At 36.6% G+C, this 17497-nt stretch overlaps 2 protein-coding genes across 3 annotated transcripts; one reads left to right on the top strand and one right to left on the bottom strand.

Moving 5' to 3' along the window:
• Positions 1–1282: 1282 nt before the first annotated feature.
• LOC143635227 (uncharacterized) lies at positions 1283–3450 on the top strand. Of its 2 annotated transcripts, none has more exons than XM_077103103.1 (3): positions 1283–2304; positions 2432–2471; positions 3151–3450. In XM_077103103.1, the coding sequence occupies exons 1-2, from the start codon at positions 1463–1465 to the stop codon at positions 2466–2468; spliced, it is 879 nt and encodes a 292-aa protein (XP_076959218.1). In that variant the 5' UTR covers positions 1283–1462; the 3' UTR covers positions 2469–2471; positions 3151–3450. The 2 variants fall into 2 exon arrangements, with proteins under 2 accessions (XP_076959218.1, XP_076959217.1); XM_077103102.1 differs by having other exon boundaries at positions 1284–2304; positions 2432–2468; positions 3152–3447.
• Positions 3451–5104: 1654 nt separating this feature from the next.
• LOC143635186 (proteasome subunit beta type-6) lies at positions 5105–9318 on the bottom strand. Its single transcript, XM_077103072.1, has 8 exons — positions 9106–9318; positions 8961–9037; positions 8141–8196; positions 7828–7900; positions 7597–7708; positions 6706–6779; positions 6502–6576; positions 5105–5289 (listed from the first exon to the last, which is right to left on the bottom strand). Exons 1-8 carry the CDS (start codon positions 9218–9220, stop codon positions 5158–5160), a joined length of 714 nt encoding a protein of 237 aa, XP_076959187.1. The 5' UTR covers positions 9221–9318; the 3' UTR covers positions 5105–5157.
• Between the last annotated feature and the right edge of the window lie 8179 nt (positions 9319–17497).

Raw genomic sequence — 17497 nt, 5'->3', positions numbered from 1 at the left:
CGTTTCGTAACCGATTGATTGATTTTAGCATTGATGTTGATATTATTAACCGATAATGGTTTTTGATTTCTAACATTTGCGGTTATACTGTTTTAGGGCTAATTTAGGTGCATATGATTTAGGTTTTATGAATTTATATTGTTTTGGAGGATGTAGAAGATGAACTACTTTCGCTTTATATTAATCCTTTGATTGCTTAATTTTGCTGTTTGCGTAGTATAGCTTATTCGTGAATCGTTCGTTAGTGATAAGGATTTTGTTTTTCTAGGGTTTGTGGATCTAATTTGATTAATTTTATGATTTTTGTTAATCGATTGGTCGGTTTTAGCGGATAATTAAGCTTTTGTGGTTTTTGATTTGTGACATTTTTTGTTATGTTGTTTTAGGGCTAATTTAGGTAAATATGATTTAGTGTATATGGAATATAACTTAGGTGTATTAGTATAGGGCCTATAGGCCATAGGGCAATAGCATGTGGATCTACTATTAGGTTTTATGAATTTTTATATTGTTTTGGAGGATGTAGTAGGCTTGGTTGTTTATGAACTAGGTGATAGGTAGGTGATAGGTCTATCTTCGATATGTCAAACTCTTTTATCTGTTTGGAGATTAGGATTGTGATTGTTTCATGATCTGTTTGGGTGTGTGTAATTAGGGCTGTAAAATGAATTAAACCGAACAAGGCCAAGTCCTTGTTCTTGTTCGCCTGTTAAGATTTGATCGGACCAATGAATGGTTCACGAACAGCTATCCGAATGAAATTTCTTGTTCGTGTTCGTTCATTGAGGAAATGAACTTTTTCGTGAACGGTTAATGAACACAAACAATGTCTTATTTGATTTGGCTAACCAAGAATGGTCAATGTCAATGGTTTAGTTAGGCTACCAGGTTTGTTTTGGTGTTTCTTTAACATTCGTAATTCGTATTCATATGTTAATTATACATATTAATTTATCACATAATACTCATATATATTTTTGTTTTATAGTTAATAAATTTGATTAAATTTATATGATAAGATTAGATGTCATTAGAAAGTATTAAAACCTTTAATGAACAAAACATAAACCAACAAATATTAATGAACATATTATCGAACGTTCACAAACACGATTGAACGAACATGCCCTTTGTTCGTGTTCATTCATTTAGTTAATAGAATGAAATTCCTTGTTCATTTCCGTTCATTTATTAAACGAACGGACATAAACGAACTTCCCGCTGAACAGTTCGTCGAACGTTTGGTTTGTTTACAGCCCTTGGTCTAATTTTGCTTATTTTTTTAATCTTCTTTTCAGGTATAATTGTTTATTAGTGATTTGGTTCTGGTCTTTTATTCAATAATAATACAACCTATTTTACTCAAGAAAGAGCTTTTAGACATCACATGCATTCAGATTATTGATGTTGATACACACATTTTTCTAGAAGATTTACACAAAGGTCCAACTTGACACTTGTTATGGGAAACTTTCACCTTGATGTCAAATGGGAAGATATCACATGTCCCATATGTTTATCCTTCCCACATAACTGTGTTCTTCTTCAATGTTCTTCTTACAATAAAGGATGTCGACCTTTTGTGTGTGGCACCAATCATCTACATTCAAATTGTTTGGATCGTTTCCAAGTTGCCAACAAAATGTCACCCGAGTCAGACTCGCTTTTGACTTCTGATGAGTCAACCGTGATAAATGATTCCACCAGCAAACCATTATGCCCTCTTTGTAGAGGTGATGTTACTGGCTGGGTTGTTATAAATGATGCCCGAGTTATACTAAACAAGAAAGAACGTTGTTGTGAAATTGAAAAATGCACGTTTACTGGGAACTTTATGGACCTTCGGGAACATGCTGAGGTGGAACACCCTCATGCATGCCCATCAAAGATTGATCCTGCAAGACAACTTGATTGGGAAAACTTTCAGCAATCTTCTGAGATTATTGATGTTTTGAGTACCATACATTCAGAAGTGCCACATGGCGTGGTTTTGGGAGATTATGTTATAGAATATGGTGACAACGGTTCTGGAGATGAATATGAAGATTTTCCTGGTGCTAATGGAAACTGGTGGACTTCTTGTATATTATATCAAGTGTTTGATAAGTTCAGATGTTCTAAAAACAGAAGACGCCCGAGAGTTAGTGAATCGAGGCGAGGGAGCCGTCGAATGAGTTATGATACTTCTAATTCTGATGAAGGTTCTGTTGGGTCTACAGAGTTTGCAGAATACAGAGCTGATATGGCAGAAGATGACTTTGTGACTAGGAGTAGGATGCCCAGGGGTAGAACGGGTCATCGCAGGTCAGCATGATTTCTTTTTGTGTTTTTTGATGTTTATGTTTTCGTAATCGTGTTTATGCTACAGAAATCGGTATGTTTTTGCTATACATGATTTGATGGTCATTCTTGTTCTTGTTTTATGCAACAGTTCGCGAAGACGTCCCTCTCGCTTCTATGATAATTAGGTAACACACATCAGTTAATGTGTAAATAATATCTGCTTACAATTTGCAATAAAAACTTGAAATTTTGTCCCAGGCCGGCCCTATATATCAGAATCTCATATCAAGACGTATATAATGTTCTTTTTTAAAGACCGGATGAAGTGTCATTTTCTTAAATTGTATTTATCCAATTGCATTGTCTTTTCAAAGTAACGGGTTCGGGTTAGAGTCTGGCTGGGTTGGGTCGGGCCGAGCACATACAACCTCCTAAATTTCTTGTAAATTTACATAAATATTGCTATAGTGTTATATTATCTTGATCGTATTTAACGAACTAATTAGTAACATAATGTAAAGGCATTATGACAAAAAGTATTTCTATTGAACCCAAACTTGACCCGGCCCGGCCTGTTTGGGTCAAAGTTGATTGGGTTGTGTTGGGCACATACAGCCTCCTAAATTGCTTGGAAAATTTATATAATCTTGGATTGTATTTAACTTAACACACTAATTATTAATAAAATGTAAAAGACATTATGACAAAAAGTGTTTTTGATTAACCCAAAATCGACCGACCCATTTTAACTTGCACAAAAGTTACCCATTATGCAGCATGATATTGTAACATAGATAAGCTCTCATTTCTTGTTTTTAGTTACATATGACTCAATATTTGTTAAATTTTGTTGTGGATGTTGACGTAGCCTGAAGATTACTCATTTGGAAGGTGTGCATTTAGATTGGGAAAGACAAATATGTGATCCTGTGTAGTGCTGATTTTGCCGTTTTATTTTCTTGATGGTTTCGTGGAATTATGTTTTTTGTTTTTTGAAAAACCGCTCGTGGATCACTGAATAAACTTAGAAACCCATGTACATTGATAGGGGCAGTCTTTTGTTATCATTTTCTGATTCCAAACTAATGTAAGAACATACACATCTTGGCTATGGTGCAAGTTTTTATTGTATGAATACATGAACACCTTGTTTTGTGTTTTCTTTTTGGTTTTTAACATTTCAGCTTTTGTTTTGTTTTGTTTTGTTTTTTTGCTAAGAGGCGTTTGTTTATTACTTTTGATAAGAGATGATCAAATATGTACAAAATTAGTGGGCGTGGGTCGCCACCGGGTTGGGTAATGGATTAGAAAAGTACGTGGTTCTAATAAAAAATAAAAGTAGTTGTGTTTATTGGTAAGTTTATCACAAACTGAGCAATGTCACATATAATATATTATAATGGATACAACTAATTGTGGTCTGGATGGAGAGAGAAAAATAGTGATTTTTTTTAAATTTTGAGAAACTTTGTTTGTCTAAATTTTATTTTTTAGTATTTGCTGATTTGGTTGTGAGTAGAGGAGAGAGAAAAATGTAATAATAAAGGTATAAAAATTATTATTTAATTAAACATGAGAGATAAATATGGTGATTTTTAGTATAATTATATCAAATGGAGATAGAGGACGGGATGAGAATGCTCTAAGACGACAGTAGTGTCTGAATAGTGAATGGTATAACAGTGATGTTTGTATAATCACTAAGAAAGGTAATGTAACATAGAAAAAATGATGTAAAATATATATGTTTCTGTACACGAAAAATAAATAAAGTTATAATTAAATAAAAAAAAGAAACACTATTGTATGAATAATAAAAACCAATTCTTAGTTAAGGCCGTCCCTAAGAATCATTTAAATTTTTTTAGCCGGGGGCTGGTATTTTTTTTACATTTATTATCATATCAAAACGCTTTTACAATAAGTTATTTAATTTCACATTACTAAAAATACAGTTAAAAGAGTACAGATTTTTACAATTTAGAACTTGGGAAAATGAAAGTTAGAATTTCAAAACTGAAAAAAAGAAAGAAAAAAAAACATTCCATAGCTATACAAATTACAGATAAATAAAATAAAGCATAAGCATATATTCCCACTAAATCGTTTTAATGTGTGTTATACTGTTATTAAACATTGGTAGTTTGATACCTTTTTAAAACCCATAATTTTACACCGTTAAACTTGTTACTTGAGACAGTCTGATAAAAACTTAAAAGATCTACTTGAAAAAAACAATTTGGCTCGAGCTTGGTTTTTCAGCTTAAGTTGAACTTTACAAGCTGAATCAGCTCGGCTGGCAATGAGATGAGCACGAGAGACGAGAGTTGATGTTGGTTCACCTCAAATCGTATGTACTACTAACATGCTAAGACCACCCGCTATGGGGGCGTGGTCAGGTGATGTGGCCGGCGCCCTAGGGCGCGGAACACTACCAAGGGGCGTCCTTGGTGGTGGGGTGCAGACCCAAGGGACGTCCAACTGATGGGCGAGATGCATGGTGATTGTGGGTCCCCCTCTCACACACACATACATACATATGCATTTATATATATATATGGGCGCGGATGGGGGCATTAAACCATAGCGGGGCGCTAACGTGCCACAGTGGAGGGGCTTCGAAGCCCCTCACCATAGAGATGGTCTAACAAAATAAAAATCCAAAAGCATTCGAATTTAAATAGTGATTAACTAATCAAACGCAAAGGTGGAACGATCAATAATCCTCGCAGATAACATAAAAAGATGAGATCCCATTTGTTTTATGCAGAATACATATAATAAAAAGCAACATCAACTTTTGTTTTATGCAGAATACAAGTGAACTACTAGGCGAGAGTGAGATCTAGTTCCATATCCAGGCAAACATAAAACCTAGGTGCTCATTGGCTCGGGATTTGAAGCATTGAGGATATCCAACAGTGAGTTGTGTGCCTCCACCTCTTCATGCCACAAAGGAAGCTGATCACCTGGGTAGAACTTCCTTGTAACCCCCTCTGAGTTTATCTACAAAACAATAAAAAAAACATATTTTCATGGAATATTGGATTTTAATAATCCCAACTTTACTCTATTGACCGGTGCTAAGCCCAACTTCAAAAATAATTTCTCACAATCCCAACTTTCAACTTATTTTCCAATAACAATCCCAAACTAACTAAACACTAACCCCGCTAGTTTTTTGCTGACTTGGACCGCTTATTTGGCACAAATGCTAACATGGACTGCTTATGTGTCACATACATACATACATAAATACATATATACATGTATTATAATTTATACATACCAAAATCACAATCTGCTACCACCACCACCCACATGCCTCCATCACCACCTCCTTTTATTCCCTGACCCCCCTCCATCTTTTCTTCTCCTCGACCTTTTCCAGCTACCAGTACACCAACTGCCGGCCATCGTGGACCTGAGCACACAATGTCGTCACCTTAACCGTACACACCTCCACCCATAAAAACCCCTCTCCTATTTTTCTTCCATTGGCTGCAACTCTCTTCTTTCCCGTCGCCGGAGTAAAATCAAAATTGCCCTAATGAGTTTAAGGGAAGACAAAGATGCAGATGACTATAATTTTGTGATAATCAAGCCACCCACTATCAAATTTGGTTCAATTTTGTTTCAATCGGCTCTAATTAGAAATAGTGGAATCTAAAATTGGAGCGGACGGTCAAAATTATTGTATGAAAATTTATTAGCGGCGGTAGTTCGATGATGTGGTGAGGTTGCTGTTGATTTGTGGTGGCCGCGTTTCAGGCAATGGTGGTGTTAGTGGTTGCCGCCGCAAAGTGATGGTGGGGAATACAGAACAATGGTGGTGTCGAGGGATACATGTCATTGCGGCGGCGGATGTGATTAGGGTGGTAGAAATCGGAGATGATGGGTGGTGGTGGAGGAGGAGGTGGGTGGTGGTGGAGGAGACTATGGTTTTAGTGTATGTATGTGTGGGACACATAAGCAGTCACAGCATTTGTGCCAAATAGGCAGTCCAAGTCAGCAAAAAAATAACGGGGTTAGTGTTTAGTTAGTTTGGGATTGTTATTGGAAAATAAGTTGAAAGTTGGGATTGCCAAAAATTAACTTTGAAGTTGGGCTTAGCATCGGCCAATAGGGCAAAGTTGGGATTATTAAAATCCAATATTCCTATTTTCATAACCTGAATCGGTCCATTTTATCATAACCGAAGTATGAAAGGAAACTTACGGTGACTGTGCGAACAACACCCCCACTAGCACCGTCTCGTGCTATGGCAAGGGAAACAGCCTTAACCACCAGTTGCTGCACCAAGACGAAATGCAGATATAATTTAGCCTTGTAATAGTACATCACTTAACCAGAAAAGTTTTTATGGATTGTGATATAACCAGGCATTTTGTATTTTTGTGACATTATAATATCAAAAATTACCTCAGCTTCTTCCTGGGTCATGCCCTCCTTCCATGCCTGATCAAAGAACCCGTATAAATAACTGGATCCAGATCCTGCACAACATTAATAATTGAGCTCAACCCAAATTTTAACCTCATAATGGCTGGAATTGAACTTTATGCGCAGTTACAAAAATCAGAAATGAAAACTTCCGCCTATCCATAAGTAAACAAATCAATTCAAGCTGTACTTCACTTCTAACTAGTCATATTAGCAGCTTTTAAAAAATACTAAATAAAAAGAGGTTGAATGATCAAACGTGCCTACTATGGTATTCACACCAAATAACTAATATCGATAACCCCAAAAAAATTGCAATGTATGATATCATACATAAACAGTTCAAATTAAGTAGAAAAATTAAATAAATTGAAGAGTTTATGGATAGTTAAAAAGAAATGAATCTTGACTTTCGCTTAGATGTCTAAAAACAATTTCAATAAACTAAATTTAGCTATCTGTTTTAAAATGGAGCTTAGCTGGCCATCTTCTAGGCGATTTCATGTTGGATTGCACAACCAAGAAGATTATGGGTTGCTATGGTCCATTTTAAAACAAATAAATTTTATTTATTGAAATCATTTAAGTTATCTACCGAAAGTCAACATTTTATTCCTACTAAAAACTCATAAGCCCTTAAATTTATTAAACTTTTTACTTAATCAAAAAATCAAAACTTTTTAAACTTTCATTCTTTTTATTTCACATCTGACTTAATGAATTATAAATCAAGTCCAGCAAAGTAGTTAATTCTTTCATTATTATTTGCTATTATTTAGTGTTTCGTATTAGCTAGTTAGAGTTTTGTTAGAATTTGCCCAAAGGTGTCTAAAAAAGGCAAACTGTTCCAAAAAGATAATGCAAACAAACCTCCAATTGCAAATGGCTGCTCAAGAATTGTTCCACCAAGAGGAATGCCATAAATTTTCCCACCTTCATATTTATCCCATCCTCCAACAATTATACCGGTTTGCAACATATTCTGCAAAATTATAACGCATAAGAATATGAAAATCTTAGCAAAATATTATATTTCAAAAGCCAAATTCAGATATCAAGAAAGTACTAATCAATTAACAACTTTATAAAAGGAATACAAACCTTGTTGCTGTAAGATAAAAGCCTAACAAGGTTTGCAGCAACTTTCACAGTAGCGGGCTGACCAAGCTGAATCCTGTTGAATTGTATAGATAAAATAGCATAAATTTAACTAACACCAATAAAGCGGAATTGGACTCCACACATCGTAAACAGCAGAAGCATAAAGAAAAATTAATAGTCATCAACATAATTTGCTTTGTATAATTTGCACTTAAACATCAACATAATCTTTCTTGCTTAAACATCAACTTATTTTAAAAAACATATTTATAAGAAATCTACAAAGAGAAGAAACAGCAACTAGTATACTTACGTGTGCTGGTGAAGAAAGTATCTAACATAATCTGATACAATTTGAGAATCTGCAGCCTGAAAAACCAAGAAACATGACAGCTGTTAACTTTATGTACGCCCCCATTAAAAACCTAGCTTTTACTCGTTACACAACAGGAACCAATATCCCTCTTTCCTTCAATATACACACTTCACGATACACATTGTATTTTTGAACCCCTAAAATTATACAGGCTCTATGAAATTTATACAACTTTGGTGTTAAAATGTGTACAAATTGTGCTACAATACAATGAAAGTAAAGTGGATTCTCGCCTGTAAGATACTTCCTTATGAAAGAAACACAAAAAGATGTGCATCATAAAGTTAATAACTTCTCATATTCACAACAATAGCTTGGCAAACAAGTAGGGGCAATAAAACATTCAGATACATATTCATGTCTCAAGCCTTTGGCAAAAAGAACTATTTAACAGCACACAAAGTTGCAAACATATAAGAAACTACAAATAAGCGAGCCATAAAACTAACAAGCAGCTCAATAACATGACAAGTACTACTAAACTAATTTCAATGACTACATAGAAGCACTAATTTCAATGAAAATGTTCATAAGGACATTACCCACGTCCATAAACCCTAGAAGCTAAACTCTATTGTGCCTTTGTTTCGCGGTCTCACGGTTAACACTTTCTTTTCAAATGCTACCTAAACTAATCCATGACAAAAAAGCTTCTTATTAAACATTATTACAACTTACTTAATGCTCAACAATTAAAGTTGTACCATAACACACACTAACAACAAAAATATATACTTCCAAGCACTGGAACACGTACCGATCCAGATCGACAGATGTAGACATTATCAGTCAGCTGTGTGATCTTATCACTTGCCCTATTAGCCACATACAACCCTAACACCAACAATCATCAATTATCAAATCAAATTAAACAAATTCATTATTATTATTATTATTATTACCGGTGCTGGTACGCGAATCGGCGCCTAAAATCACACCGCCGTTGTACGTCACTCCGATGATTGTTGTTCCCATGGAGTGTGGTGCGTTGACGTCAGCAGTAGCATCACGATCCATCGTCTTTGTTAGTTCAATTGGATTTGAAAGCAGTGAAGAAAAAAGCCCTAATTTTTGCAGACTTGTTGGTGGTTATGTGAACTTTATTATTATTGTTATTATTAATATCCTGAGTTTCTTTCACAGCAAGTTAACGAAACCTTCTACTTATAGTAGGTTACTTGTTTAGTCCTTGTAATAATAATGACTTGTTACATTAAGTCATTTAACATTTGACCCCCAATTTTAACATTTAACGACTTGAATTATTATTATTTTATTTTATTTTTCAATTTTAAAATAACTAGAAAGCCAAAGAAATATTACGGTTACAAAATGATAATGAGGAAAACATATAAATTGTTAATTTTCTTTAGACATCATGCGGTTGAGTTGTCTGAGGAAACTTATGTAACACAAATATATAAGATATAATTAATAGTTGATACTTCCTATTAGTTGATAACACCTTCATCCCCACCAAGAGAACCAAATCAAATATGCGAGGGAAACCTTTCACTCTTGCTCGAAGTCCGTCTCCGAGGGCTAACCTTCTTCCAGAATATGAATGGTTAGAAAACTTGATGTAGTCTAAAATATACATATTATTATATAAATATTTCCTACATTTTAAGCTAGATTTTATTTATTATTCTCGTTCATGGTTTATATTTAAAACCGCAGGGTTTCAAAAAAGACAACGAGTTAATATGTAGTATTTTTATTTGGCTTTCGAGATAAAAAATTAATAGTTGAAACACTTTTACATATTGTTATTATTGTGTGTCTACAACTTTTAACGCCCACTATTCATAATTAAGATGCATACTCACCTTTGTTTTAAATTTTATTACATTAAAAATAATTAAATAAATTGTTTGTTTTGGACAGTAAAGAAACGTCAATATTTGGTGGAATTATAAAAGGCCTACATAGAACATTCTAGAGGGTTTGTTATGGAAATCGGATGTCGGCTACGAGTAACGAAGTTTGGTTGGTATATAATAACTTATATAAAGAAAGGATGTCAATAATTGAGGGACACCATATATATTGAGTTTTTAGGAATCCTTAAGGGGGCACGGCATACTTCACATCATTATTATTATTATTATTGTTATTTGAAGTCAGAAGGAGGTCACGTGAAAAGAGATCCCACCGCTGCAAGGGTTCGAAGAAAGAAAGAAAGCCGTTGTTCGAGTGGAGATAGTTTTGATTCAACACCTACTCAACCAAGCATCATCAATATTCGGTTTGAATTTATTATGTTAATTATGAACTTGGTTGTTGAACTTAATTATTTTTGTTTCTTTGATTTTAAGATGCTAGGCTAACTTTATTAGACCGCCTAGGCTTGTGATGAACCTTTGTTGAAGTTTGATTTTATTTGGAGTTTGCTTTTCGTTATGGATTTATGAATTACTAAAAAGTTTAATATTATTTATTCGATGCATATGGGTGCTTGGTTTTATTTGATGAGTTATATTGTTTCACAGTTTCCTTGGTGATTGTCTGTCATATAATAGGATTCTGTTAGGTCATTTACTGTGTGTTCTTGACTAGTTTGTGATTGATTTATAATAAGATCATAGAAACAATATTATTAATTAAATAAATAAAAGTGCGCTGCTAATCTAAAAAGCTGTAAGGTGATAGATTATTTGATAGGTCGTTGTTGATTAAGATTGCTAGACTTAGTTCTTCGTAAGGAGTCCGTCTAGGTTTGATTTTTCAACTTTGTCTATTGAGTCGAATGAATTTATTAAGCTACCTTTGATTTCCGCGCTGTAAGGTAGGTTGTCGTTTAAAGGTACTCGTTCATAATTAATTAGATAACCGTAAGGAAGTCTAATATTAAAATTGGTGATTTTAAGAACTTAATAGAAATCCATAGGTGTCTTCTTGAAGGGTCCTGTTCGGGTTTTCTTTTAAGTGATTATTTTATGATCATAATTCCATAACAAGCATTTTCCTAATAATTAATTACTGAAACTTTGGAGATTCTAGCCTAGGTGGTTTTTCATCATCATCTTATTTTAATCAATTAAAATTGTCTCTTGTTTATTTTACTTATTTTTCTTAATTAGTTTAATTTTAGTTTTTAAGTAAACCCCCTCTTTAATAATAATAATAATAATTAAATAGTCGTATCAGTTAGTCGAGTCTAATTAGTTAATTTACGTAATTTAAAGAGTCTCGTGGGTTCGATATCCGAACTTACTTAACTGTACTAGAGTCGACCGGTACACTTGCCAGTTAGTAGTTTTAGTTAAGTTAAGAGTCTAGAATTATTACTTAGTGTCTAGATTAGCTTATTTTTAGTTAATAAATATATAACTACTTTTAGCACATCAAGTTTTTTTTTTGGACTTATTTGCTACATACGTGCTATTTGTTTTATTTTCGTTTGAGTCGTAGGAGTCTAATTTTTAAGTTTTAGTTTATTTTATTTTATTTTCTAGTCTTTTATTAGAGTCTACCCATTTGGTCTGTTGCGTTTTTCAGTTTTATGCCACGTCTTCGTTCGCAAGGACCGCCGTTGGAAAACCTGGAATTTTCTTCGTTGAAGACCGAGGCTAGCTCGTCAGCAGAAAAGCAACCGTCAGAAGCTACTTCTACACCAAAATCGTCACCGTACAGTTCACCACCAGAAAGTTCGAGAATTCAACCAAACGTTCAAATGGCCGACGATAGGACAATTGCTGCTCAAGCCTTCGATGGCTTAACCGGAAACCAGTCATGCATCGTTGTCCCCGCGATCGACAACCCAAACTCGTGGCAGATTCTGTCATACGTCATGAACAACATCGTTCAAACTAATCAGTTTCATGGAAACGATGACGAGGATGCGCCAACTCATATTAACCGACTTTACCGGGTTTTGAAAACTTTTAAATTGCAAGGTGCTACTGAAGATGCAATTTTCTTACATCTTTTTCCTTTTTCACTTACAGGTAAAGCAGCTATTTGGCTTGACACGCAACCACCTGGCACGTTCACCACTTGGGAAGCACTACGTTCTGCTTTTATCAAGAGATACTTCCCACCGGCTAAAGCGGCTGTTCTTCGCGATCAGATTCACTCGTTTCACATGGAGCCGGATGAGCAATATTGTTATGCTTGGGAGCGTTTTCAGAGCTTGTTATCTCGATGCTCACAGAATGGTCTCACACCATAGGCTCTCGTGGAGAAATTTTACAATGGGTTGAACTACGAAACCCAAGTTCGGTTCGACACGCCCGCAGGAGGAAGTCTACTGGCTAGGAAGAATGTCGCCGAATGTAACAAGATGTTTGAGAGCTTCACTCAATCGGACCTCGCCAAAGGGCCACGACGCGGGAATACCATTCCCGTTAGCAGTACATCCTCTTCTTCTCGTGGTGTACACCAGGTTAATCCGGATATTACTGTGGCTTCTGCTTTGGAATTATTGACCTGAGAGGTGAAGGAACTTAAGACAAAGGTGGACAAGTGTGAGTTTTGTAGAGGTGGACACAGCACTTTGGAGTTCCCGGTGATGAATCAACAGATCGATTATGTTGGTGGGCAGAATAGGTTTCCAAACAACAACTTCAACAACAATCAGAATTGGAACACCTACAAGAACCCGAATCAGAATAACTCCAACTGGCGTCCGTCAGGCGCACCACCCGGCTATCAAAATTCTTACAATCAAGGACAAGGTCAGTACAATAATAATAACAATGGTACTAATTTTCAAAATAATGTGTAGGATTCTAATGGGAGCATGGGACGTCTAGAGGAGATGATGAAGCAAATCTTGGAGAGAGATCAAATCACACAGCAAAAGTTGTCTGAACACGATATGCTCTTTAAAAATCAACAATCTTCTATTCTCGATATTCAAAGAATCGTTGGTGATATTGCTCGTCGTCTTGATGAAAGGCCTCAAGGACAGTTTTCGGGTTCTACTCAGACTCGTAGCGGAAGGGTTTTGGGTCCCGAGGTTGTTAAAGAAAGGGTTGGAGTTGAAGAAGAGGAAGTGGTTGATGAAGAAATTGAGATGGAGGCTCCGGGTAAGTCACAAATCAAAACACCAATTATTGAGCCACAAGTTGAGAAAAACCCGGTTGTATTTCGGCCACCACCCGATATTAAAGTGTTCTTTGAGTCACAACTCCGATTTCGGCTAGGCTGTAAGGCGTTCGTTTGTGGCTTGTCTTTTCGGTTGTTCTTATTGCCCATAGAACGTTTGGGAGTTCTTCAAGCCAATTGTTGTTGTGCCTTCCCAGCCTTGTTTTGATTCCTTCAACGATGGTTCTGTTTGTTCTTTCAACTTGACCGTTGGATTGTGGGTATGCAACTGAGCTGAACACTTGAGTGATTCTGAATTCTTTGCACCATGTGCTAAAAGGCTTCTCAGCAAATTGTTTCCCATTATCCGTGACCAACACTCCTGTTAACCCATAGCGACAAATGATGCTTTCCCACACAAAGTCGATGACTTGTTTTCCCATTATCTTTGCAAGTGGTTTGACTTCAGGCCACTTGGTAAAGTAGTCGACGGCTACTAGCAAAAATTTTACCCCTCCTTTGGCCGGTGGGAATAGACCAACAACATCCATTCCCCACTTGTGAAAGGGCCAAGTCGAGTAGATGGGGACTAGATCATGTTTAGGGCTTTTGGGAACCGGTGCATGAATTTGACAAGCTTCACATTTCTTGAGTTGTTCCGTTGCATCTCGGTGCATGGTGGGCCAGAAGTATCCGAGGTTCATCAATTTTGCAACCACCGTTCTTGGCCCAAAATGAGCTCCACATATCTCCTCGTGAACCTCTTTGATCAGATATTGACTTTGTTCAGGGCCTACACATCTCAGTAGTGGTGCAAGGTAGCCCTTTTTATAAAGCGTTTCTCCTTGCAACACATATTGTCTGGATTTGATTCGAACCCTTTCAGCCTCAGTCTGTGTAGGTTCCTGGACGGATCGTACATGGGATGTCGCTATCTGCGCAGGTGCGGAATCCCTGCGTAGGTAGATACGAGCGTAGAATACGTATAAAACAAACACACGAGCAATAACCGAAACACGTTATATTGATAACCCGAACACGTGACACGAGGTCACAATTACAGACTCTGACTTGTAAACACGTAACTCTCACTGAAACGAAACCCTAACCAACCTCGCGAACTTTTTCAACTGTTACGGTGAACAGTTTATATAAACACGACAACTTCGCCTCAGGCGAAGTTGTCCATAACTTCGCTTGGTCAACAAGTTCGCCTGAGCGAACTTGTTAACAACTTCGCTTGTTCAACAAGTTCGCCTGAGCGAACTTGTTGACAACTTCGCTCGTTACATAAACATAAACATAATCAAAAACATAATTACATTACAGACTCGATTACAATCGTTAGACTATGAACTACTGACAAACATGTACCAACAGACTCCCCCTTGGCAGTAGCTTCATATCTTGATCTTCAAAGCTTGAGTCTTGTAATCTTGTATCTTTACGCGTGCGCTCCTTCTCTAACACATACCGACACCACCCTTTGATATTTCCTTGCTTGATCCTTCCAAGCAGGAATGTAGAAGATCTTCTTTTCGTTGAGCATCTTCAGATCAGCTTGCGATAGATTAACAAGATGCATCGGGTCGTAAACCCTCAGCACTTCTTGTTCATCCTCATCTTCCATCACGGCTTCAGCAGTCTGGCAATCAACGTACCACCATTTTAGATTCTTCAACACATCTTGAGGCATATTCTTCATTGGAACCTCCTTGATGCATCGGATCGGCTTGTACTTCATCACCATCCATGGCTTGCCATCTGCTCTCAATCCCCTCTCTTTATCTTCCACTAACTTCCCTGTATTCGGTAGACTCCCCCTCAGCTGTGGAAGCCCCAAGAGCTTGAGATGTTCTTGGCAGCTCACCACCTGCACCTTCCGGTGCATTGGGATCATCGTCTCGGTCTTCTCTACGCTTGTATCTCAACTCATCTCCTCTACAGCTCATCTCCCCCTGAGATGCCAAGAACCTTTCAAGACATCTATATACATTGCCTTTAAGAAATAAACGACATGATCAATTCTAAGTAACCAGTTAAAAAATCATAAAACTATCTAAGTACAAAAACTTAAAAAAAAATCTTAAAAAATTTAAAGTATAAGGGATCAAATTTCAGTCTTGGTAGGGACAACTATGTTTTAGAAAAGATCCTAACAGGAATCATACTAACTACGTGACTGTCACATAGATCCGTGTTTAGCTGTATTATGACATATAGAGACAGGTTGTAAGCAGGTAATATACTTAAGATGGTTTTCATCGTTTCTGTGATACGAGTTAGGTTCAATTAATCCTTAAAATTTAAGTGGGCAACAACTCAGAAATATTGATGCCTCCTATCTATCCTCAAAGCGTATTTGGCTTTCCCCAAGTCACCCCGAATTGACTTCGACCCATAGTGTCTGATTAACTTGTATGTATTCTTCTTCTGTTTCCCGTTCTTCATCTTGCTCTAAGATAGAGAAGTCTTGAATTTATGATCACTAATATGTTACAATAACTCAATTTTTTTTTTTAACATAGACTTCAAAGTAGAATTTTACTGCAAGTCCCGAATCTGGATCACTGCAGTGTCCACACATGGGCTCGTGTATGACTGGGTAATCGCTTTTCTGCCTATCATTCGAAAAGATATATATGAAGACACGCAAAACTCTTAAGGAGTTTCCACGTAAAATCAAGTAAAATTAGTTTGTATCACATCAACTTTTACGCACCATAAAAAGTTACCATGACATACAATGATTGTCCTAAAGCCTTTTAAGCCTAATAACTTCACCAGTTAAGCACACAAAGTTAGTATATATATCATTTTCCAAGGTTAGATCAATTTTCCGTTTAACATAGCTAACGAACTTCTTACGAAGTAACAGACTTGAAAAGTAATTTCATTTCCCAAAACAAAATTTGACTTCAGTCACCCCGATCACGTCAAAGTCTTCAGGTAAACGGCAATCCTGAAGATCCACTGGATCAACTGGACCGATCACATACAAGTATGTGTCCTTCTAACTATGTATGACCGACTAATTTTCAGCGACAGAAAGAAAACACATCATAAATCGCCCCGGTCACTTTCAGTCATCTGGTTAATGGCTATCCTCAAAATCTACAAGTAGAAGATGAGGACCAAAACATATCCTAAGACATGTCCTTCCAACTGAGATAACCGACATAATTTTAAGCGATTAGTGACGTTTTTTTTTTTTTTTTTTTTTTTTAAGACACAAAAGAAAAGCATGGTTACTAGGGATTGATCATCCCGTTTAGCTCAATTAGGTTTATGATGATTCGCCTCATTCTTCGTGAAGTGAACAGTATACTCCTTATCACAAATCTGCGACACACTCAGCAGATTGTGTTTCAGCTCTTCCACAAAATTTACGTTCTCAAGTGTCATCTTCCCATTGGACACCGTTCCTTTCCCAGTAATTCTTCCTCCACTTTCACCAGTAAAACTAACTCTGGCTCCCTGAACAGGTTTTAAGTCGTGCAACAAGTGTTTGTTGCCCGTCACGTGCCGGGAACAGCCGCTATCTACAATCCAAAGACTGTGGGCAGCCCTGTTCAACTGTTCCTGCACAATAAAACAGAGAATTAGAATCTTGGGACCCAAGACCAATTGGTCTTGGATCGATACGTCCCGTACCCTGGCTTTCCAAAGTTAGCATCAGGATAATTTCTGTAAGTCCTGTTAGGAAATCTCCTTGAAGATTGAGTGTGATGCCTTCCAAACCTATGTGAATTGAAAGTGTTATATCTTGTGGTTTGGTTGAAAAACTGAGGTTTGTTTTTATGAAAACTTGAATTAGTTACATTTTGGCATTTTGAAAAGTTTTCATTTTTAGCAGTATTAAACTGATGCTTATTCTCAGTTTTATTTGGCCTCACACCTCTGTATCTCGGCGTCAGAGGGCAATCTGCAACGAGAAGTCCTAATTTATTACATCTAAAGCAACACCTACTCTCCATTTTCTTTTCAAATGTTGGTTTGGATGTAGAGGCAGTGTTACCAGCCGTTCGTCTCACATAAGGTGGGACATACGGGTTGAGTGGAGTACTCTTTTTAGAAGATTTATTTTTATCTCCACCAGTGGGTAACACTACCTTCTCTTTCGTCTTACCTGATTCGGACAATTTATCCGAATCCGATGAGACTGGACTCGTAACAGAAATATTTACACTAGAAACAGGCGAACTCGTTTCGCCATTACTAACAGTTGGTTCTTTACATGTAACCTTGATTGGAACTGTCTGA

The sequence above is a fragment of the Bidens hawaiensis genome, unplaced genomic scaffold, assembly GCF_021521415.1.
Source record: "Bidens hawaiensis isolate Kalapana, Puna unplaced genomic scaffold, B.hawaiensis_p1.1 tig00007413_1, whole genome shotgun sequence".
In the NCBI taxonomy this organism is placed as follows: Eukaryota; Viridiplantae; Streptophyta; class Magnoliopsida; order Asterales; family Asteraceae; genus Bidens; species Bidens hawaiensis.
The sequence above is the reverse complement of the archived record's forward strand: the minus strand, read 5'-3'. Positions and strand labels throughout refer to the sequence as shown.

What these genes read in the sequence shown, in the direction of transcription:
- LOC143635227 (XM_077103103.1), top strand. Translation starts at nt 1,463, where the DNA reads ATGGGAAACTTTCACCTTGATGTCAAATGGGAAGATATCACATGTCCC. An exon ending in GGTAGAACGGGTCATCGCAG is followed by an intron (nt 2,305 to 2,431) that starts GTCAGCATGATT and finishes TTTATGCAACAG; the next exon opens with TTCGCGAAGACGTCCCTCTC.
- LOC143635186 (XM_077103072.1), bottom strand. Translation starts at nt 9,220, where the DNA reads ATGGATCGTGATGCTACTGCTGACGTCAACGCACCACACTCCATGGGA. An exon ending in ACATCTGTCGATCTGGATCG is followed by an intron (nt 8,197 to 8,960) that starts GTACGTGTTCCA and finishes TTGGTTTTTCAG; the next exon opens with GCTGCAGATTCTCAAATTGT. An exon ending in TTTTATCTTACAGCAACAAG is followed by an intron (nt 7,709 to 7,827) that starts GTTTGTATTCCT and finishes ATAATTTTGCAG; the next exon opens with AATATGTTGCAAACCGGTAT.